This window comes from Bos indicus x Bos taurus, chromosome 23 (genome assembly GCF_003369695.1).
Source record: "Bos indicus x Bos taurus breed Angus x Brahman F1 hybrid chromosome 23, Bos_hybrid_MaternalHap_v2.0, whole genome shotgun sequence".
NCBI lineage: Eukaryota > Metazoa > Chordata > Mammalia > Artiodactyla > Bovidae > Bos > Bos indicus x Bos taurus.
In genome coordinates, this window is record NC_040098.1 from 12,197,468 (window position 1) to 12,221,917 (window position 24,450).

General features: G+C 41.5%; 1 protein-coding gene across 2 annotated transcripts in view; it reads left to right on the top strand.

Moving 5' to 3' along the window:
• Positions 1–24,450, top strand: part of TBC1D22B (TBC1 domain family member 22B) — a 75,036-nt gene that overhangs the window by 567 nt on the left and 50,019 nt on the right. The window contains exons 2-3 of one of the 2 annotated variants that reach the window (XM_027524296.1): positions 14,911–14,967; positions 22,998–23,046. In XM_027524296.1, coding sequence (XP_027380097.1) covers positions 14,925–14,967; positions 22,998–23,046 — 92 coding nt within the window. In that variant the 5' untranslated portion in view covers positions 14,911–14,924. The remainder of the gene's footprint in view (positions 1–14,910; positions 14,968–22,997; positions 23,047–24,450) is intronic. The other variant, XM_027524295.1, reaches the window with a different exon arrangement.

The window sequence follows — 24,450 nt, forward strand, 5'->3', positions numbered from 1 at the left end:
CTCAGAGCTGCTTCTCACTTTACGAAGAACTCCTTCTTGAGGGGGCGGGGGTCTTCATCAAGCACAGGTGGTTGTTTGCACGAGGATGGCCCCTTCACTTGCCCCCCCCGCACCTCGTACGAATATTCCTCCTGGACTCCTAGAAGGGTTCTGGTGGGAGCTTGAGACCGTCTGCGTGGCGGGGGTGGGGACAAGAAAAGTGAGGGAAATTCTTCAACTCGACCTCACTTTAAGATATCTTGAGTTGGTCCTTTCCCATTAGGAATTATTACAGGGTAACAGAATCGAGATGATTTCTTTAGCATCTTCTAAAGATTTGTCATACCCCAGTGGCCTCTTCTCCTCTGCCTGCTAATGTACTTCTTGTGCAAATGCATTAAATTCTTTCATTCTAGAGTTGTTTAGGTGGAGAACAGATTATTTCTAAGATAATCTCCACTCTCGCCCCACCCCTTTTTGGTATACGTTGAGACTCTTAATTGTCCATTCATCACTCTAGTGTTGGTTTATAGTTTCAATTTGTTTGGGGGTAGTGCTGAGAAGTAAAAGGAGGAGTGTATGTTTCAATCTTAAATTTAAGATTTCGGCCAGCCACAGTCTGTTTGACGATGAAATTCATGATTGATTGTACCCCATGTGCTACCCTTCCTAGTTGATTGATAAGGGGAATAATCCTTTAAACCTGTAGCTTTTTTGGTTTGTTTTATCAGTAGCAAGAGAGAAATCAGGGACAGTGGTGGCTATATAGTGGACTTACTTATTGATAGGATCCTGTTAGACAGTCGGGGATCAGTTTTTCTTAATATAGTAAAAAGTAGGTTAAGGGAATTCATAAATAACTTCAGATTGAAATGTGGAATAACAGTGTTAATGCTAAAGACTTATATGTTTTTAGATAGGCACCACTTCCTGCCTACTGATTCCTTTTCCTTCCTGGTCTAGGGAGCTCTCCAGTCTCGCTAACTGCTGTTCTCTGGGGTTTTCCATGGTGAGATCATTAAATTTTGACATCAAAAGTTATAATCAGAATCTATAGAAAAACTGTTAAATCAGGAAGCAGTATTTGATATGTGGGATATGGCATAATCTTTTTGTGCCTACCAACTGCTGGTTGTTACTAACAGTTTTTATTTTCTATATTTCCTCTTTTGGAATGTAGAAGCAGTCATATTTTTTGCAGAGCACTATTTTTTTGTGAGATAGGAAGAGAAATCTTTTTAGTTTCTTTAAGTTTGTGGCTTCCTTTTTCATTTTGAAGAGGAACACAAAAGGATAGAGGAAAGAACATTTGAATTCTGAAAGCTTTGGATTATTATTGGAGTGTTATCTGTGTGATCAAGGACAATTAATCTCTTTAAGCCTCAGTTCCCTTATCTGTGAAAAGAGGATAAAAATACTTTCTTCAAGATTCCAGTGTGGATTGAATTAAACATGTATTTGTAAAGAACCTAAAACAATGTTTATTTATAGTTGCTCAATAAATACTAATTATTAATATTTCTGTTTATTATTAGAGAAAGTATGCATTTAAAAGAATATTTCTCTGATCCTTATTCCAGTAAGAGGTATTTATGTTCATTGTTTATCTTAAGACATTAAAATGTTGCCATGATTCATAATGGTGTTTAGTACCTTGCTTGTTGAAGAGAAATATTGTTCAACTATGCGCTTTTAGCAAGGAAGCCCTAGGAGCCCTTGGTTATGGGAGAAAATAAAAATTCTTTTAGAGAGAAAGTCCTTTGATGTAAGGAAAATATTAGTACATTTTTCTCAAGAATAGAACATTTGCATTTGTACTCTTTCGGTCATAGTGAAGAAAAACTTTGTCTGGGTGGAGAAATGACACAGATAACTGTCTAGGTCCATGGCAACTTAGAAGTGAGACTAGCTTCTTCTTTGCAAATTGAAAGGTAAAAATTCAAAACGATAGCAGATGACTTTCAGTTTCTTTGATCATGATCCAGCAACCTTAATTACAGCAAATAGGAATTTTATGTAGTAAAATAGCCTCAAGTTCAAAACGAATTAAACATCCTTTTGTAAAATAACAGCTTTATTGAGATAATTCACATATTATAAAAATTCACCCTTTTGAAGTGTATAATTTGGTGGTATTTAGTACATTCATCTAGAGTATAAATGGTTTTGTGCAACCATCAACACTAATTTCAGAGTATTTTCATCACCCCGAAAAGAAACCTCATATCCATTAGTAGTCACTCCCCCTTCCCCCCCGCCCACCGCTCTCTGACCCTTGGCAACCACTGATCTTTTTATTTATATGGATTTACGTATTCTGAACATTTTGTATAAATGGAATAATGTAGTAAGAGGCCTTTTGTGACTGGTTTCTTTTAGATGTAGTGTTTTCAAGGCTTATTCTTGTGGCATGTATCAGTATTTCATTCCTTTTACGGCTGAATAATATTCCTTGTATGTATGTACCTCACTTTGTTTATCCATTCATTAGGTGATGGACGTTAGAGTTGTTTCCACTTTGGGGCTCTTATGAATAAAACTGTGAAATCCGTGTGCAGGTTTTTTGTGTGAAAGTATGTTTTCCACTCCTTTGATTATATGTAGAAGTGGAATTGCTTCATATAGTAATTTTATGGAATTAAACGTCTTTATAAGTGCTCTCAGTTATTCATAAGAGCCCCATGTGCTTAATATTTCAAATGGTCCTTGTGTGGATGCCTAGGAAGACAGGAGGCAGTACGTACCATGTGGTTAAAAATACAGGCTCTGGAAACTTGAAACTAGTAGATAAATAAGTTCTGGAGAGATAATGGACAGCATAGTGATTATAGTCAACAACACTGTATTATAATCTTCAAAGTTGCTAGGATACTAGATCTTAATTGTTCTTACCACAAAGAAGAAATGTTAATTATGTGACATGATAGAAGTGTTAGCCAATGCGACAGTAGTAATCATGTTGCAGTAGAGTTGTCCCTCTGTGTCTGGGGGGAATTGGTTCCAGGACCCCCTTGGATACCAAGATCTGCAGATGTTCAAGTCCTTTATATGAGGTGGTGGTACAGTTGGCCCTCCATATCTATGGATTTTGTATCCATCCACAAATTCAACCAACTGTGGACCAAACTTCAGAGAGAGACTGTAAGTGTACTGAACCAACAGAATGTACATCTTAAACTTACACAAGATTATGTGTCAATGATATCTCCGAAAAGGGAGAAAAAATGAAAAAGAGTGCAAGCTCTGCAACCTGGTTTCAAATCTCAGCTCTGCCACTTTCTTTGTGACCTTGGGCAAGTTACTTAACCTCTTGGTGCCTTAGTTTCCTCCTGTAAAATGAGGGCAGAGTGTCTACCTTATAAGGCTGTTAATGAGAATTAAATGAGGTAATGCATGGCTTCCCTGGTGGCTCAGACGGTAAAGCGTCTGCCTGCAATGCGGAAGACCCGGGTTCGATCCCTGGGTTGGGAAGATCCTCTGGAGAAGGAAACGGCAACCCACTCCAGTATTCTTGCCTGGAAAAATCTCATGGATGGAGCCTGGTAGGCTACAGTCCATGGAGTCGCAAAGAGTTGGGCATGACTGAGCGACTTCACTTCACTTCACTTCAATGCATGGAAAGTACATAGAAGGTACTCAATAACGTTAGCCATTATGAAAATGCTAGTTGTGATTACAGTAGCTTCTATTTTTATTTGTTTCTTCTCCTTGCTCTAGTTTCAGAAACTCGAATTGAAGAACTCTGATCAGTGGTGTGTCTGGAGCCCCACAGTGAGTCCTGGGTGGAAAAAATACTGCCTGTTGTTGATTAGGTGGACAGTTTACGAGAGCACGAAAGAGCCTAATGCAGGATCACTGCGACTGTCAGGGGTTCATTAGCAATGAGGAGTATGGTTTTGAGCAGTGCTTCTCAAACTTGAATGAATCACCTGGAAGGGCTTGTTAAAACATAGATTGCCAAGCCCCACTTCCGAGTTTCTAATTCCGTCCATTACAATTGTGCTCATCTCACACGCTAGTAAAGTAATGCTCAAAATTCTCCAAGCCAGGCTTCAGTAATATGTGAACCGTGAACTTCCTGATGTTCAAGCTGTTTTAGAAAAGGCAGAGGAACCAGAGATCAAATTGCCAACATCCGCTGGATCATGGAGAAAGCAAGAGAGTTCCAGAAAAACATCTATTTCTACTTTATTGACTATGCCAAAGCCTTTGACTGTGTAGATCACAATAAACTGTGGAAAGTTCTGAAAGAGATGGGAATACCAGACCACCTGACCTGCCTCTTGAGAAATCTGTATGCAGGTCAAGAAGCAACAGTTAGAACTGGACATGGAACAACAGACTGGTTCCAAATAGGAAAAGGAGTTCATCAAGGCTGTATATTGTCACCATGCTTATTTAACTTATATGCAGAGTACATCATGAGAAACGCTGGACTGGAAGAAGCACAATCTGGAATCAAGATTGCTGGGAGAAATATCAGTAACCTCAGATATGCAGATGACACCCCCTTATGGCAGAAAGTGAAGAGGAACTCAAAAGCCTCTTGATGAAAGTCAAAGTGGAGAGTGAAAAAGCTGGCTTAAAGCTCAACATTCAGAAAATGAAGATCATTGGCATCTGGTCCCATCACTTCATGGGAAATAGATTGGGAAATAGTGGAAACAGTGTCAGACTTTATTTTTTGGGCTCCAAAATCACTGCAGATGGTGACTGCAGCCATGAAATTAAAAGATGCTTACTCCTTGGAAGGAAAGTTATGACCAACCTAGATAGCATATTCAAAAGCAGAGACATTACTTTGCCAACTAAGGTCTGTCTAGTCAAGGCTATGGTTTTTCCTGTGGTCATGTATGGATGTGAGAGTTGGACTGTGAAGAAGGCTGAGCGCCGAAGAATTGATGCTTTTGAACTGTGGTGTTGGAGAAGACTCTTGAGAATCCCTTGGACTGCAAGGAGATCCAGCCAGTCCATTCTGAGGGAGATCAGCCCTGGGATTTCTTTGGAAGGACTGATGCTAAAGCTGAAATTCCAGTACTTTGGCCACCTCATGCGAAGAGTTGACTCATTGGAAAAGACTCTGATGCTGGGAGTGATTGGGGGCAGGAGGAGAAGGGGACGACAGAGGATGAGATGGCTGGATGGCATCACCGACTCGATGGATGTGAGTCTGAGTGAACTCCGGGAGTTGGTGATGGACAGGGAGGCCTGGCGTGCTGCGATTCATGGGGTTGCAAAGAGTCGGACACGACTGAGCGACTGAACTGAACTGAGGTGGAGCACCAGAAGTGAAGTTTCTGAGGAGTTCCTAAAGGGTACCACTCCTGCTAAGCTGGGAGCTGCACTTTGAGAACCACTGAATAAAGAGCCTTAAATTAGATTGAAAGAAATCTGATTTCTGATGCTGGATGCTTTTCCCCAGTGGATACTGAAAATTTTTTTTTGGCCATACTGTGCGGCCTGTGGGATCAGGGATCAAACTTGTGCCCTCTGCAGTGGAAGCACGGAGTCTTAACCACTGGACTGCCAGGGAAGTCCCTGGATACTGAACAATTAATGCATCTCTGTTTTGCTAATAGCATCTCTCACGTAACACATCCAAGCAGAACTCTTGGTTTCCACATTTGCCCACTCCTGCAAATCTACTCTGTCCAGTCTCACGTAAATAGTCCAGCCATTCACCAAGTCCCTCAGACCAAAAATCCTAATGTCTTTCATTCTCTTTCTCTTCCTGCTACATCCAGTTCATTAGCAGGTTCTGTGTTGGCTTGTCAGAATATATCCTGAACATGAGCAGTTCTCATCACTTCCACTCCCTACTTTCAGGATCAAACTGAGTCCTCTCTTTCCTGGGCCACTGCTGTACCTTCCTCATTGGTCTCCGTGCTGTGAGTGGGGGCTTCCCTTGTGGCTCAGCTGGTAAAGAATCCACCTGCAATGCGGGAGACCTGGGTTCCATCCCTGGGTTGGGCTGTGAGTGGAGTCGGTGCCCCTTACCCCCGTTGTTCAAATCAGCTGTAGTTAAGAGTCTGCTGCAGTTAGTACAGGGACAGGCCATGAGGTCTTCAACTAGGGTAATGACAATAAAGGACAAGTTTGGGAATATCTATAGGACTTGGTAAATCACTGGATTTGGGGAGTAAGGGAGAAAGGTGGGCTGAAGGGATGTCACCCTCAGGTTTCTGGCGTAGGTGGTCAGGTAAGATTGTGGTATCCTATCCTCAGAAAGAGCCACAGTTTAGGACAACATACTAACTACTCCATGCTCAATTTCCTTATCTATGAAATGATATCTGGATTGAAGGAGCTCTGAGGCTTTTACTGGTTCTGAAGTTGAGTGTTAAACTTGGCAACTCCAACTCATGTCACTGGATGTTTCTCTTCTGCTCTGTCAGGCACAGAGGTATGATTGATAGGTAAGAATAGCTCGGGGGTGGGCGGGGAGCGCTGAAGGTAAGTTTTTCTATCTTGTGCTTTGGAAAGTGGTGAATTTCTGGCCCCACCGCACGTCTGAGTGTCACGAAATTATAGAATGTTGTAATTCGACCCTGAGAGCACTGCTGATTGAGGAAACTGAGGCCAGAGAGGGAAAGTAGCCCTAAATCACACTGCAAATTTCTTGACCCCTGGTCCACACTCTGCTGCTGCCTCTCCCTTCCCTCAGTCTCTGCTAAGATTGAAATAACCCTCTGCCCAAGCACCTCATCTGGTTCAAGGATGTAGATGCTTCCAGTGAAAGTATGGATGAGACTTGGAATAGGAGAGACAAATGTGAGCCAAAGCCTGGCTAATTCCCCACAATCTCATCCCCAGTCTTTCTGGGAACGGCTTCACCCTCTTTTTAAGGAAAAGTGGGTTTCCCAGGTGGTACTGGTGGTAAAGAACCTGCCTGCCAATGCAGGAGACATAACAGATGGGTGCTCAATCCCTGGGTCAGAAGATCCCCTGGAGGAGGGCATGGCAACCGACTCCAGTATTCTTGCCTGGAGAATCCCATGGACAGAGGAGCCTGATGGGCCACGGTCCATAAGGTTGTAAAGAGTCAGATACAACTGAAGTGACTTAGCACACACGCACGTGTGTTATTAAAGTCAAGGAGCTCTTTTAATATTCAGTGACTCTGAGAAGTGTCTGATTCCTTGAATTACTTAGGAGCCTGTAGATTTTTAACTGAAACCTTCTCTGTCATTTGGTTGTTTTTTGTAACTTTAAAGAATCTGATAGGAGACTCAGTGTAATGGTCCCAGCCTGTCTGGGCAGGTACACTACAACCTATTCTTAGCTTGGAAATGCTTTACTGATTAAGTCAGTGACTAGGAGATACTAAATTATCACCGCAGCAGCATGGATCCCCGGTTCTGGAAGACTTCCATCGAGTGAGCGTGTGACCCTGCGTTGATTGCCAGCGTGTTTGGCTTCAAAGTGGATAGCTCTGTTCCCATGTTTGCTTTAGCTCCTCTGCCAGCGCTGAACAAACACCTGTTGATCTTTTTTCCTATCAGGCTTTTTGCTCTGTTCCAACTACCCAGCTCTGCCAACACGTTCTGCGGTGTTGGTTTATTGAAGGGAACAATGGAGGTTGACCGAGACTTTTGCTTCATGTTTTCCTTTGTTGTGGCACAGCCCGTGGCCTTCTTTTCTCTGTATATGCGGTTTGGTTTCTCTGAGACACAGTGTGACTGCCTCTTCATTTTTAGGTGTAGCTAGACAGGAGTCAGCTTAAACAGAGGCCTGGGTTCTTCATCGTTCCAGGCTTGACTCACTGAGTATTGTTAAGCGCCTGCTGGTGTGTGTCATGCTCTGCCAGGTGGTGAGGGGACTACAGAAAAAGACATGGCCCCACCACTGCTCTGGAGAATCTGAAAGTACTCGGCAGCTCAGCTTCCCCATGGAGAGGATGCTCAGTGTTATTGTCTTTCTGGTTTTGCCACTTAAGCATATGTTACTTTTGTAATCAGAAAAACCGAAAAGCAGAGCTGGGTGAAAACACACTGTTGAGTGAGAAAAGCAAGATGTAGACCGATATGTACAGTGTGCAGTCTTTCATGTAGAAGTTTTAAAACATAAAGATATTGCATGTTTATGGGTACATGAATATATGTAAAAGTATAAAAACAGATGGGAAGGATTTTGTATCCACTTCAGGATAGTGGTTATCTCTTGGGGAGGCGGGGGAACGGGGCTGGGGACTGCAACTGGAACTTCAGAAGTCTCTTTAACACTTTATTTTCTTAAAAAAAGAAAAAGAAATGTGACAGGTGTTAATTATTTGTTAAGTCAGAGTGATGGGTTCGTGGGTGTTTGTTGTATCTTTCTCTATACTTTTCTTTGTTTCTGAAAATGTGAGTTAAATGCCTTTTGCTCTTGTGGTAAAGCAAATGTTTTTTAAATGTGTGTTGGAGAAATCAGCCAGCCAGCCATGAAATTAAATAAGATTTAAAGTAGCATTTATGATTTAGCATCAAAGTAAGTTGTGAATATGGTGTGATGCCATTTATATGAAGTTTTTCAAACATGCAGAACAATACTCTATATTGTTTCACGATACATGCATAGGAAATATAAAAACAAAAATGAGGATGAAAAATCCCAGACTCAGTGGTTTCCTGAGAAGGGTTGTGCTGGGGTTCCGACTCCATAATGTCTTATTTCTTACATAGGTGTTGAGCACCTACCTGGGTATACTTTATATTATGCTCTAAATCTAGTTTGTTTTAAAAATAGTTTATTCTTTAAAAGCAGTGTAAACCTCAATTTCTGTGTTTTAGGGAATCAGCAAAGGCATGGGTTAGTGGATGCTGGGGACAGGCTCAGAGAAAGTCTCATGGGGCACAGGGTGTAGAGTTTGAAGGAATGTTTCAGGATGGATAAGATTTTTTAAATGAGATGGGGAGAAGAGCCCAGCTTAGCGTTTGAGGTTAGGGTGTGTAGAGACCAGCCTGCTCTAGAGTTGAGTTTGGGTCTAGTGGAAGTGTATTGCACAGGTCGATAGGTGAATTATACATGCCCGGAAATTGAGCACCTCAATCACCAGGCTCTTTCAGTTTGTCTTCATTTAGTCATCTGGGCTTCTCTCCCTTTTCTAACTTCTTGCCTCTCCTACTCACATGCTAGTAAGGTAATGCTCAAAATTCTCCAAGCCAGGCTTCAGCAATACGTGAACTGTGAACTTCCTGATGTTCAAGCTGGTTTTAGAAAAGGCAGAGGAACCAGAGATCAAATTGCCAACATCCGCTGGATCATGAGAAAAGCAAGAGAGTTCCAGAAAAGCATCTATTTCTGCTTTATTGACTATGCCGAAGCCTTTGACTGTGTGGATCACAATAAACTGTGGAAAATTCTTCAAGAGATGGGAATACCAGACCACCTGACCTGCCTCTTGAGAAATCTGTATGCAGGTCAAGAAGCAACAGTTAGAACTGGACATGGAACAACAGACTGGTTCCAAATAGGAAAAGGAGTTCATCAAGGCTGTATATTGTCACCGTGCTTATTTAACTTATATGCAGAGAACATCATGAGAAACGCTGGACTGGAAGAAGCACAAGCTGGAATCAAGATTGCTGGGAGAAATATCAGTAACCTCAGATATGCAGATGACACCACCCTTATGGCAGAAAGTGAAGAGGAACTCAAAAGCCTCTTGATGAAAGTGAAAGAGGAGAGTGAAAAAGTTGGCTTAAAGCTCAACATTCAGAAAACTAAGATCATGGCATCTGGTCCCATCACTTCATGGGAAATAGATGGGGAAACAGTGGAAACAGTGTCAGACTTTATTTTTGGGGCTCCAAAATCACTGCAGATGGTGAGTGCAGCCATGAAATTAAAAGACGCTTACTCCTTGGAAGGAAAGTTATGACCAACCTAGATAGCATATTCAAAAGCAGAGACAACAAAGGTCCGTCTAGTCAAGGCTATGGTTTTTCCTGTGGTCATGTATGGATGTGAGAGTTGGACTGTGAAGAAGGCTGAGCACCGAAGAATTGATGCTTTTGAACTGTGGTGTTGGAGAAGACTCTTGAGAGTCCCCTGGACTGCAAGGAGATCCAAACAGTCCATTCTGAGGGAGATCAGCCCTGGGATGTCTTTGGAAGGAATGATGCTAAAGCTGAAACTCCAGTACTTTGGCCACCTCATGGGAAGAGTTGATTCATTGGAAAAGACTCTGATGCTGGGAGGGATTGGGGGCAGGAGGAGAAGGGGACGACAGAGGATAAGATGGCTGGATGGCATCACCGACTCGATGGACGTGAGTCTGAGTGAACTCCGGGAGTTGGTGATGGATAGGGAGGCCTGGCGTGCTGTGATTCATGGGGTCGCAAGGAGTCGGACACGACTGAGCAACTGAACTGAACTGAAGTGAAACTGATAAATTATCCAGGTGTTTCAGATACAGACAAATTATGGTTTAGTTCAGGAATATGTTAATTAAAAATGTTAACAGATACATTATGGTTTTAGTTCAGAAATAAGTTCAGTTTAGGCTCTGATACCTTTGCTGATAAAGTCCATCATTTATCTTGGCCTTTCTGGCTATGCCAGCACTCGGGGCTGACGTCTTTAAAAAATAGTCTACAGTGATGTTAAGGTCCTTTTCCTAGGTGATTATTAATGGCCTTTAGCTCCTAAACCTGCACCATTAGGATTGCTTTTTTTCTTGCTGTATTACTGGCAGGTGGTAATACTCTTTTATGGAGAGAATCTAAGGATTCTTTCTTATTCTGCTACTCAGTCACCCAGCCCAACTTTCCCATTAATATCTTCCTGCAGAGTTTATTCTCTGATCTTTATATTTTGCTAACATAGAAGCTTATTTACTTAGAGAGTTCAAGTGTACTCATCTTAAGAGTATTTGCAAATGCTGAAATACAAATGGCCCTTTGGGTTTTCTAGTTTGTGCTTTTTGTTTTGTCTAAGCTTTCTCTCTCTAAGCCAGACTTTCCTGTATTCTTTAATCCTTCTTTTCTCTCTTCCTTTCCTCTGCCTGGGAAACTGTAAACACATTCAAGTAGCATTGTTTGTATTTCTGTGGTAGTACATGTGATGGCTTGTTTACAAATTACTTAATAACCTTCCATAGATGTTCAGAAATCTTACTACTAAAAGGGTCAGGGCCCTACTCATAGCTAAAGGTTGATACACAAATATTCTCTTTGGAATCTTAGTAGAAATCAATGTGAAAATGATCAGATTGACTACATTTTTATTTAAAAGCAACTTTAGGATCACATCTTTATGTCAAAGTACTTTATGTCAAAGGTACTTGGTAAACCTACTTGTTCTGTTTTCTAAATGTTAGTAAGAAATAAATTACAAAAATCGGGGGGAGGAAGAAAACCAACATTTCTTAAGCACTGAGTGTGTGCCGGGCAGCATTTACCTCACCACCTGCTGTTATTGCTTAACTACCTGTAGGAATTGTGCTGAAGGACCTTTTACACATTATCCCATTTAAACTTCCCAGTGCTCTTAAGATTGCTTAATTTATTTCTTAGAAAGGTGATCATGTATACAGTACTAATTGAGAAAGGTGTAAGAAGGTTTGCACTGAAAACTTAGTCTCTGCCACAGGGCCCTCCAATCATCAGTCCCACTTCCATACCACTGCTTCTTAGTCTTATGTGTTCTTTCAGAAATGGACTGTAAATACATAAATGCAGTCATATGTCAGTACGTGGATATACTTTATTTTAAAGATTTTTACATAAAATGGAATTATTACTGTGCATATAATTCTGCATCTTTTTTTCAATGTGTGTTTCATGTCAGTGGATATAGAATTACCTCATTCTTTTTAACAGATGTACTGTAGTTGATTTTACCAGTCCCATTGATAATAATCCCTTTTCTTTTAATAGGTAAGTTCGACCCATATATATTTATTGGAGTGACTGATATATTTAGTTTTAGTTCTATTTTTAATATTTTCTTTTAAAAAACTTTCACTATCAGGACTGTACTTGCTTTGGGAGGTGGGTATATCCTGGTGTAGGTTCTGATGATTTGAAAGAGTTATCTTTTTATTCTAGTGATTGTGTATAACTTTATACCATGTTTCTTCAGATAGTATCTGTTGACTCCCTACCATGAGTAATGATGAAATTAGTACTATTTCCTGCCTCCTTTCCATCTGCTTTTAGTTGATTATAGTTATTTTTCTTAGTTTTATTTTATATCTTTAAACATACCTGTATATCAGGGCATCAAAGAATGAGACGGCTGAATGGCATCACCAATGCAGTGGACATGGACTTGGGCAAACTTCAGGAGATGATGAGGGACAGGGAGGCCTGGCATGCTGCAGTCCCTGGGGTCACAGAGTCAAACACGACTGGGAGACTCAACAACAACAACAACATACCTATATAGTACTTGAACTACCAGTTATAAGTGTCTTTTTGAACCTTGTCAGTAAAAGATGAGGAAATCAGTCTACTTATTTGAGTCCACTTCTCCTCCATCCCACTTTAACATTTGCCAGTTACATTATTTTTGCATTCTCTTCTGCAACCAGAAAGCCTCAAATTTAAGGCTCAATCTTTACAAAGTTTTAAAAATTTACGTACGTATTTACTTTTGTCCGCACCGGGTCTTGGTTCTACATGGGGCGCTACTCTTTAGCTGTGGTGCAGGGGCTTCCTTTGTTGCAAAGTCCAGGTTCTAGGTGGGCGGGCGGGCTCTAGTAGTTGCAGCGTGTGGGCTCAGTCGTTGCGATTCGCCAGCTCTGGAGCTTGGGGTCAGTGGTTGTGGCACACGGGCTTAGTTGCGCCGGGGCATGGGGAAGCATGCGGAGTCTTTTCAGAACAGGGATCGAACCCGTGTCCCCTACATTGGCAGGTGGATTCTTGTCCACCACCAGCCTTTTGCCATAGTGTCTCCATTTATTATATTATCAGTTGAAGTTTTTCCTCTAGTAGTTTCTTCAGGAAGGAGTAAAGGAAACCAGATTCCCTGAGTTCTTACATGCTGAAGCATGCTTTTCTGTTGCCTTTGTACTTAAACCACAGTTTGGCTTAGTATACAATTATTTCAGGTCACTCTTTTTTTTAAACTGAACTACTGTAGAAAAGTACATAAAACAAGTGTGTGGTATGGTAACTTGATAAACTTGATAAATAATCAGAAAGTGAACGCCCCGGAAGCCCCCGTGTCTGTCGTTGATCACACCTCCTTCCTTCTCCCCAAGAGATAACCACATCCTTTCATGCTAATCACTCTGTGCTTCCTTTATTGTGTTACTATATGGATGATCTCCAAGTGATAGAAATCATTTTGCCAGTTTGTGATGTATGTGTAAATAGAATCATACACTATTTACTGTTTTATCCTTTGCTTGTTTTTTTTGTTCAACATGACATTTGTAAGATCCATTCACATTACTTGCAACCTTACTCCATTTATTTACATTGCTGTAAAGTGTTTTATTATATGAACACATGAAAGTTTATTTCTCTATTGATAGACAGTAGGGTTATTTCTAGTTTGGAGCTAAAAGGATCCATAATGCTATCAGTTCAGTTCAGTCACTCAGTCGTGTCCAACTCTGCGACCCCATAAACTGCAGCGCATCAGGACTCCCTGTCCATCACCAACTCTCCGAGTTTACTCAGACTCATGCCCATTGAGTCGGTGATGCCATCCAACCATCTCATCCTCTGTCATCCCCTTCTCTTTCCACCTTCAATCTTTCCCAGCATCAGGGTCTTTTCAAATGAGGCAGGTCTTCACATCAGGTGGCCAATGTATTGGATTCAGCTTCAACATCAAAGTTTCAGCTTCAACATCATTCCCTCCAATGAACACCCAGGACTGATTTCCTTTAGGATGGACTGGTTGGATCTCCTTGCAGTCCAAGGGACTCTCAAGAGTCTTCTCCAACACCACAGTTCAAAAGCATCAATTCTTCAGTGCTCAGCTTTCTTTATAGTCCAACTCTCACATCCATACATGACTACTGGAAAAACCATAGCCTTGACTAGACTGATCTTTGTTGGCAAAGTAATGTCTCTGCTTTTGAATATGCTGTCTAGGTTTGTCATAGCTTTTCTTCCAAGGAGCAAGCGTCTTTTAATTTTATAGCTGCAGTCACCATCTGCAGTGATTTGGAGCCTCAAAAAATAAAGTCTCTAACTGTTTCCATGGTTTCCCTATCTATTTCCCATGAAGTGATGGAACTGGATGCCATGATCTTATTTTTCTGAATGTTGGGTTTTAAGCCAGTGTTTTCACTCTCCTCTTTCACTTCCATCAAGAGGCTCTTTAGTTCTTCACTTTCTGCCATAAGGGTGGTGTCATCTGCATATATCTGAGATTAGGAACACTTTTATATGTTTCCTGATACACATATCTTTGTTTTTCTAAAGACATATATATATATGTATATGTATATGTATGTATCTTTAGTCTTAGAGTATGCATATTTTGTTCTTCCTCAATATAACCAAACTTTTTCAAAGTGGTTGTATCAGTTTATACCCTTGCCAGCAGTTGTGAGAACCCCTTGGGTCACTCCTCCCTTGATCTGTGGGGCTGCTTCACTGTCGTGTAGTCCAAGTGGTCCTCTGGGGTAGGCGATATTCCAGTTTTACAGATAAGAAAGCATGTTCAGAGTGGTCAGGCCATTTAGTGAAAGTTTATAGTGGATGCCACAACCTGCATTTGAACTGTATTCTGTCCAACTGTAAGCCTTCCCATGCTGCCTGTCCGGATAGAACTTCCTGATAATTGCGTAGGGTGCTGAAACCTCACCAGGGAAGATGATGAACTTTTTTTTTTTAAAGAGTAGGTTGCTGTCCTTTGGCTTGGGCATAGTTGTTCTTGGAGGTCACCTGTTTCTCTCAGTCCCTTCCAACGTTGCGATGCAGGTGGTACTCACCCAATATATCTACCTTCCTGACAACTCATGTCTTCCTTTTTTTTCCTCGCTTTTAGCATCCAGCCTGTGTATGGAGCACAGCACCCTCCTCTGGACCCTCGGCTCACCAAAAAGTAAGTCAAGATATTTTTCCTCTCATGCATGTACTTCTTCTTAAACCCGTGGAACCCTTCCCTACTTTGTAGAAGTGACAGTTTCTGCTTTGACCTTTTCTAGCTTCTCCCCTGTTCTGTTTTGGATCAGAAGATGAACAGTCTTCTTACTTCTAAGCAGTCTGTTACTAAGTGTAAAATTAAGTTACATCAGAGATCTTTTTCTTACGTTGGAAGGTGGTTTATATAGGGTTTGTCTCTGTTCTATGAGAAGGTCTTTATTTGGTAAATATTGTCCTAAAATTGGCTGATTGATGATCTTCTGGCTTCTGGAGACCATGCTTCTAAAGATATAAATAGATAGATAGATAGACCTCCCCTCTTCCTTCCTTACTTTCTGAGAACCGGGGCAAATAGAACTTAACTATGGAGCTGGCATTCTTCAGGTCCTTTTTCTCTTTGGCACACTCAAGGAAACCCAGCCAGACGGTGGAGTTAAAAGATCCCTGGAGGCTATTTCTTCTAGTAAAATTCTAATTATTTTCAAACACAGAAGAGCCCTAGTTAAATCCCAGATGTGTGGGTGTGTATTCATACCCCAAATTATCACTTTATCCCACCTTTCTCTCATAGGCCATCGTTCAGTCACAATAAGTTTAAACGATGGGTCATCTTCTCACGTGTTCTAAGAACTTTGGCCTCTTTTTGCAGGTTTAATCTTAGAGGCTTACCTCTAGGAAAGCTGTTGTTCATAGTGAAAGCTGAATGATTTAAGAGGTACAAGAGACCTAGATTTCATCCTTCTGGGGCCTGTGTCATAATAGCCACCCTGTCTTCCTTCATAGTCAGTGGGGAAGTTAAGAGAATATACATTAAAGTATTTTGAATACCTAGAAAAATACCTTACAAATATGCATTATCAATATTTTAATATTCTTTTAATAACTTAACTGAATGTGTGGTGAACTTTTCTCTAATTCCACCAACCCATCCTTTTTTCAATTTGGCCAATATGTAGAAGGTATAGTCTTCTGAAATACTGTGAAGCATGACTGCTGTTCATTTCTGTAAAATGCAATTTTGCTTTGTCTTTTTAATCAGAAATTGCCAGTGTAAGCTCTCTGAGGGCTGGGACTTTGTTTGGTTCACCAGTGTGCCTTAACACCTGCTTTTGTTCACCAATGTGCCTTAACACGCAGACAAGCAGAAAAGAAAATTCAGTAAATGTTACTATAAAATGTTTATTGCCCTTATTTTAGGTCCTAAGTTACTAAGTAAATATTTTTGGAAAGAAGGAATGAAATCCCTCCATTTACTTAGTGGATTTTTCTTCAGTGTTTCTTAGTATGTATCTTGTATTAGATCTTCTCACGGGGATACATGTTTTCTGTGCTATTTGCGTAATATTTCCATTAAGTATGATGGGTTCTATTTCCCAGTTTTACTCACAGTGGACTGTCTGGTTTGTTGGCCAGTGGGGCAGGCATTGTTAATTACCTACACAGCTGCCTTCCTGGCCCTTGCTTCTTCCTTGCTCAAGACCATAGATTCATTCAGCTCTTGAACAGGCAACAGTGTACTTAGAGTAGGCATCTGGGTTAGTTTAAGCCTTTTATAATAATTCCTTGGTAATACCAGTGACTAATCTGTGATGGGCTCATCTCATTGGTTCTGGCCAGTGAGCTGTAAAAGAAAAGTCTAAAGGAGGGTTTTTAGCAGGATTTTCTTTTCCAATCAGTAAGAGATGATTTTGTGAAGAAAGCCACTTTCTGCCTCCACTCACATTTCCTACTTTTGCATGTGTTAATGTGAAAATAAGGTGCCAAAAACTGTTAACAGTTAACTTGTAACCTGAGGGAAAGACAAGAGAATTGCAGAGACACCAGCTCAGTACCCTGACGTCACAGTCTTTACAATTTAAGTGTCAGAGTTGAGTATTCTGTTCCTTTTAGCCAATTCTGTTCACAGCCAGGATTTGTCCGTGTTTGTAGGGCAGTGGGATGTACTATCCTGTTTTATGTTTGGTTCAGAGTCACCATACCTTGCCTGCACCTGTCATCAGCTGAGTTTTCCTTGAATCTGTATTTAGGATGGGTCTTAAAATATCACCATATCCCAAACTGCAAAGGCAAACTTTATACACTCTTGTTTTGCACCTGCTAACAATATAAAACCATGAGTGTTTCCACGGGTCATTCAGCAGAATTGCATTCATGCGACCAGTAGAAGTAGTTATTTAGCTTTGTGATTTGGGAGGAATATAATTGTCACCGAATACACTGCGTCCCCTTTTTTGTGTGCGCACACGGTGGTTTGGTGTTAGCACTCTGCAGTAAGGGACAACATGTAGGTCTGCACTGGACCATTTTACAATTCCAGATTGTTACTATAAAACATTTATTGCCCTTATTTTAGTACCTTTGTTGGGACATTTTTATTACTTTCTCTGATACATGATTATCGTTCCACTTTAGGCCATTAATTACTGAGTGGTTAATCCTCATCACAGCAGAAGCCTTTACGTTGGATCTTCAATCATCTAAACTGCACAAGCACAACCAGTTATTCCCCGTCTGTGTATATTGACTTCCATTTGCCAAATTATTGCCATTAGTGATAATACTGCCTGCAATAATTTTTATTGCTCAGATAAAACTAGTCTTACCGCAGAGTGGCCCCATTGGCCACCTGGTGATATGACAGGCTTCTAAATTTATTGTTTTCTGAATTGATATCCTAGTTCTGAGTTAGAATCCTAGTACAAGCGAAGCCCCTCTAGTTACTGATATGACTGGGTTTACCAAATTCCCCACTTGCTTACATCCCTTCAGTTCAGTTCAATCGCTCAGTCGTGTCCGACTCTTTGCGACCCGATGAATCGCAGCACGCCAGGCCTCCCTGTCCATCACCAACTCCCTGAGTTCACCCAGACTCACATCCATCGAGTCAGTGATGCCATCCAGCCATCTCATCCTCTGTCGTCCCCTTCTCCTCCTGCCCCCAATCCCTCCCAGCATCAGAGTCTTTTCCAATGAGTCAACTCTTCGCATGAGGTGGCCAAAGTACTGGAGTTTAAGCTTTAGCATCATTCCCTCCAAAGAAATCCCAGGGCTGATCTCCTTCAGAATGGACCGGTTGGACCTCCTTGCAGTCCAAGGGACTCTCAAGAGTCTTCTCCAACACCACACTTCAAAAGCATCAATTCTTCGGTGCTCAGCCTTCACAGTCCAATTCTCATATCCATACATCACCACAGGAAAAACCATAGCCTTAACTAGACGGACCTTTGTTGGCAAAGTAATGTCTCTGCTTTTGAATATGCTATCTAGGTTGGTCATAACTTTGCTTCCAAGGAGTAAGCATCTTTTAATTTCATGGCTATAGTCACCATCTGCAGTGATTTTGGAGCCCAAAAACAAAGTCTGACACTGTTTCCACTGTTTCCCCATCTATTTGCCATGAAGTGATGGGACCAGATGCCATGATCTTCGTTTTCTGAATGTTGAGCTTTTAGCCAGCTTTTTCACTCTCCTCTTTCACTTTCATCAAGAGGCTTTTGAGTTCCTCTTCACTCTCTGCCATAAGGGTGGTGTCATCTGCATATCTGAGGTTATTGATATTTCTCCCAGCAATCTTGATTCCAGCTTGTGTTTCTTCCAGTCCAGTGTTTCTCATAATGTACTCTGTATATAAGTTAAATAAGCAGGGTGACAATATACAACCTTGACGTACTCCCTTTCCTATTTGGAACCAGTCTGTTGTTCCATGTCCAGTTCTAACTGTTGCTTCCTGACCTGCATACAGATTTCTCAAGAGGCAGGTCAGGTGGTCTGGTATTCCCATCTCTTTCAGAATTTTCCACAGTTTATTGTGATCTACACAGTCAAAGGCTTTGGCATAGTCAATAAAGCAGAAATAGATGCTTTTCTGGAACTCTCTTGCTTTTTTCATGATCCAGCGGATGTTGGCAATTTGATCTCTGGTTCCTCTGCCATTTCTAAAACCAGCTTGAACATCAGGAAGTTCACGGTTCACGTATTGCTGAAGCCTGGCTTGGAGAATTTTGAGCATTACTTTACTAGCGTGTGAGATGAGTGCAGTTGTGTGGTAGTTTGAGCATTCTTTGGCATTGCCTTTCTTTGGGATTGGAATGAAAACTGACCTTTTCCAGTCTTGTGGCCACTGCTGAGTTTTCCAAATTTGCTGACATATTGAGTGCAGCACTTTCACAGCATCATCCTTCAGGATTTGAAACAGCTCAACTGGAATTCCATCACCTCCACTAGCTTTGTTCGTAGTGATGCTTTCTAAGGCCCACTTGACTTCACATTCCAGGATGTCTGGCTCTAGGTCAGTGATCACACCATTGTGATTATCTGGGTCGTGAAGATCTTTTTTGTACAGTTCTTCTGTGTATTCTTGCCATCTCTTCTTAATATCTTCTGCTTCTGTTAGGTCCATACCATTTCTGTCGTTTATCAAGCCCATCTTTGCATGAAATGTTCCCTTGGTATCTCTAATTTTCTTGAAGAGATCTCTAGTCTTTCCCACTCTGTTGTTTTCCTCTATTTCTTTGCATTGATCTCTGAAGAAGGCTTTCTTATCTCTTCTTGCTGTTCTTTGGAACTCTGCATTCAGATGCTTAGATCTTTCCTTTTCTCCTTTGCTTTTCGCTTCTCTTCTTTTCACAGCTATTTGTAAGGCCTCCCCAGACAGCCATTTTGCTTTTTTGCATTTCTTTTCCACCGGGATGGTCTTGATCCCTGTCTTCTGTACGATGTCATGAACCTCATTCCATAGTTCATCAGGCACTCTATCTATCAGATCTAGGCCCTTAAATCTATTTCTCACTTCCACTGTATAATCATCAGGGATTTGATTTAGGTCATACCTGAATGGTCTAGTGGTTTTCCCTACTTTCTTCAATTTAAGTCTGAATTTGGCAATAAGGAGTTCATGATCTGAGCCACAGTCAGGTCCTGGTGGTGTTTTTGCTGACTGTATAGAGCTTCTCCATCTTTGGGTGCAAAGAATATAATCAATCTGATTTCAGCAGTGTCAAATAAATTTTTGTCATTTTTCTACTAAGTAAACAGCCATATCAGTAAAAACAGTATAGTGTTAATGCAATCACAGAGTGAGTGATCTTTTGTTTTTTAACCCCTATAACCTGTAGCCACTCTTCTCCAAAATATCCTGTGGTTTGTGTTACCATTTAACAAGCTGCTGCTGCTGCTGCTGCTAAGTCACTTCAGTTGTGCCCGACTCTGTGCGACCCCATAGATGGCAGCTCACCAGGCCCCGCAGTCCCTGGGGTTCTCTAGGCAAGAACACTGGAGTGGGTTGCCATTTCCTTCTGCAATGCATGAAAGTGAAAAGTGAAAGTGAAGTCGCTCAGTCGTGTCCAACTCTAGCGACCCCATGGACTGCAGCCTACCAGGCTCCTCCATCCATGGGATTTTCTAGGCAAAGTACTGGAGTGGGGTGCCATTGCTTTCTCCGATTTAACAAGCTATTAATCATCAAACAACGGAGTTTCTCTTCGTGAGTCAGTCATTATGTATTTGTGAGTTTTGAGTGTCACTTGCACTTCTTGAATCACTTTTTATGCATCACTTACTAACTCCATGATCTTGGGCAAATTACTCAACTTTTCTGACCCTTAGATTCCTCATTTATGAAGTAGAAATAATAAGGCTCCCCTCACAAAGTTGCTGTGAGGATTAAATGAGGTATCTGTGAAAGTGCTTTTTAAGCTATAATGTGGCATACAGCTGTAAAGAGGTGTTTGTATGAGGCCAGTTTGGTTGTAACTTTGGTGTAATTCTGTTTAAATAATTTTGGTTAAACTTGAAGCCACACTGTGGCATTATTGTGCCTTGGGTTAGTTATAGGTTAAGTTGGGACCATGTTAAAATGAGGCAGCCTATATGCCAGAGGCATCCCCAGCTAGAATCACCTGGATTCACTTTTTACTGTGACTGCTGGGGTCAAAAGGGAAGAGAGACATTTCTCCTCCAAGAGCCACATCCCCAGATGTGGCTTCTTCCCATTCTGGCTACCAACACACACAGCCTGTTTGATGTAGAGGAGAGTCTCCCTACAGAGTTGGGGCTGCTAGCCATGGGCACGTGGAGATTATAGCTGTGGTGCAATGTGCTCAGTTTGCTTGGTAACTCCTCTTCCCAGGCTGCAGATCCTAGTCGGCCTCATCTTGATTCATCTTTTTAACCTGTTCTTCCAGGCAGGTTGGTTAGAAAGTACAGGTAGACCTGGATTTGGGCCCAGATTTCCCTGCCTGCTCATGACCATAGGAAGCCTCAGTTTCCTCATCTGTCTATAGGAATAATAATAATAGTACCTCCATAGGGTAATGAATGAGCATTAGTAAGAAAAATGGGTATGTATAAACAGTAGTACAGAGCCTGGCACCTGGTGAACAGCCAACAAATGTTAACTACCATGTATATAAGGGCTTCCCTGGTGGCTCAGTGGTAAAGAATCTGCCTGCCACACGGGTTCGATCCTGGGTCAGGAAGATCCCCTGGAGAAGGAAATGGCAGCCGACTCCAGTATGCTTGCCTGGGAAATCCCACAGACAGAGGAGCCTGGCAGGCTACTGTCCACGGGGTCGCAAAAAGAGTTGGATACAACTTAGAGTCTAAACGACAACAGCGGAACCATGTATGTGTGAATTTACATGATTCCCTGTGGAGAACAATGTTAATAAACGTAGGAAAGCGTCGAAGCCTTGAAACCTTGCCATCGTTGTTGCAGGGTTGTACTCTTTCTGCTCCTCTGAGAGGTATCTCTTCACTGGCACGCTCCCCTTTTTTTGTTTGTTTTTGGCTGTGCCACGTGACTGGCAGGATCTTACTTCCCCAACTGGGAGTGAACCCGAGCCCCTGTGGTGGAAGCACAGCGTCCTAACCCCCGGACCACCAAGGAATTCCCTCCTCTTTCATTCTTGAGAGCCATTCTTACAACCTTATTGTGTCCCCAGACTCCTTCCCCTATAGGTGATGCCAACCCCTTCCTCCGTGAAGGTCTCTTTCCTAAGGACAGAGCTGACTTCTTTAACTGGCTGATGACTTTGAGTTTGGGCTTTTGTGAGGTAGGTATCTCTAATTTCTAGCAGACTGTAAATGGACAGCTTGGACTCTCTCGTGTCTTCTCACCACAGGGAAAGGCAGCCTTTCCTCCCTTTTCTTCTCTCCATTGTGTTGGAGTATTTCTTTCCAATGTCTATTTGCAAAGTGTTCATCTGAATAATTCCAATTCTTATTCTAGTTTACTTATTTTGAACCTTCATCTGCTTCAAAAATATAATGAAATACTTTAAATGCATAAAAAGGTTAATGGAAAAAGATAACAAACACTCATGTACCCACCACTCAGCTAATTTACCTTCTTCACTTGTATAGAAAGCTCAGCGTCTGTCAGAACCCAGTGCTCAGCGTGACCCATCTCTTGGTGCCATGTTTTAGTCCATTCCGGCGTCTCCCTATTGCTTTACCCAGTGTTAGACTAACCGTATCCAGTCAGTTCTTTGACTTGAATCAAAATTCAGCTTGATTTTGAGCCTCTTGATTCATGGTTATTTAAAGGATTCTTTTTGGCCCATGCAGAGCGGCTTTTGGGATCTTAGTTCCCTAACAGAGATTAGACGTGGGCCCACAGCAGTGAACGTGCCAAGTCCTAACCACTGGACCGCCAGGGAATTCCCTAAAGAATTCTTTTTTTTTTTTTTTTAGATTTTATTCATTTATTAACACCAAAAGCATTTTGTATTGGGGTATAGCTAGTTAACAATGCTGTGTTAGTTTCAGGTGAACAATGCAGGGACTCAGCCATACATCCCTAAAGAATCCTTAAGACTTCAAGAGGGTATTTAGGAAACACCAACCAGGAGAAAAACAAATAATAACCTTGCCCTCCCAAGCACTTCATATCACTGTTGAATTTGTCATGCTCAGTCTTAAGGTTTGCGTGGTCTCCAAGGAGGAAGACAACAGCCTCCTGTGCTTTTTTCCATTCTTTTTTGATGGCAGCTCTTTCTGACACATCTGCCTGTTTGGTCTTGACAGCGGACGCTCTGAGGTGAGTACTGCAGGCTGTGGATCTGGGTTCCCTTTCACAGAGAAGCTGTCATAGTGACGAGTCCAGAACGTACAGCCTCAGAGGGTCTATAGAGGAGTAATTTGCCTCTCGGTGGATTTCTGATGAGCAGATTTTTGTGCTGCATTGCCGCAGTTTTATTTTTTTTTTTCAGTAGGTTTAGAAGTACTCTTTCTTTGGGGATTGACAAGAGCCAACAAAACAACCTTTTCCAGTGATTAATAAAAATAATATGCTCATTGTAGAAAACATGAATAATTCAGAGAAGTATAAAAATTAAGTGTCAACTATCATTCCAGAGCCCAGAGATAAGCAGTGTTAACATTTTTGATGTGTTTTCTTCCTGGTCTTTTCTGTGCACATACTTTTTAAGAAATACAGAGATCATAAAAAATACATAATTTTCGTTCAATTTTCACTTTATTGAGATCACTTTCTAGTGTTATTAAATAGCCTTCACGATGTGATTTTCGGTGGCATCTGGTGGCTGAACTGTAGTATATTTCATCATTTGTAATCTCTAGATGTTTATGTTTGCAGTTTTTAACCAAAAGGCATAATACCATTATAGACTGTTGCAGATCACCTTTGTTTGACTCTGATTTTTTTTTTCAAACTTTAAACTTTTTATTTTGATTTGGAGTACAGCTGATTAACAGTGTTGTGATAGTTTCAGGTGAACAGCAGAGGGACTCAGCCATCACACACACCTATCCATTCTCCCGCAAACCCCAGCTCCCATCCAGGCTGACGCATAACTCTGAGCAGAGTTCCATATGCTACACAATAGGTCCTTGTCTGATAATTTTCTTGTGGTCAGAGGTTATGAGTCATTTTAAGGCTGATGGGGTGTGTATCGCTAGGTTGTTTTCTGAAAGGTGATGCGACATACACCCCCACCTGTGCTATTAGAGAGCTGGTCTCACTATACCTGGGTCAGCACCGAGAGGATACGTCCTTGAATCTTTGCTAATTTAGTGGGTGGAAAATGGTTTCTCGTTTCCATCACGTTTGAGCTGTTACATCGTGTACTCTCATGTTATCTCTTGCATCTCATGTGATGCGTTTTCCTTTACTCTGTGAGGCTAGTGTTTGAAAATATGCCTGTCATATCTTACTCCTTTTTTGGTGTTAATAATAGGGTCATTCCGATGAGCTGTGTGAGTTACCAGTCTTTCTTTATCAATGCTAACAATAGTTATCTTTCAGAATGACTGTTGGACATATCTTGGGAGGTGTCATAGGTATTAGACCAGCCCCTAAAGGGAAGAATATCTCTTGGAAATGGGGGACTTCAGCTCTTCTGGCAGAGCCTGGTTTTTAGACTAGAGTTGCCCTGCCTTGCCAAGGGAAATAGTGAGGCATTTTAATGATGTCGCATTCCAG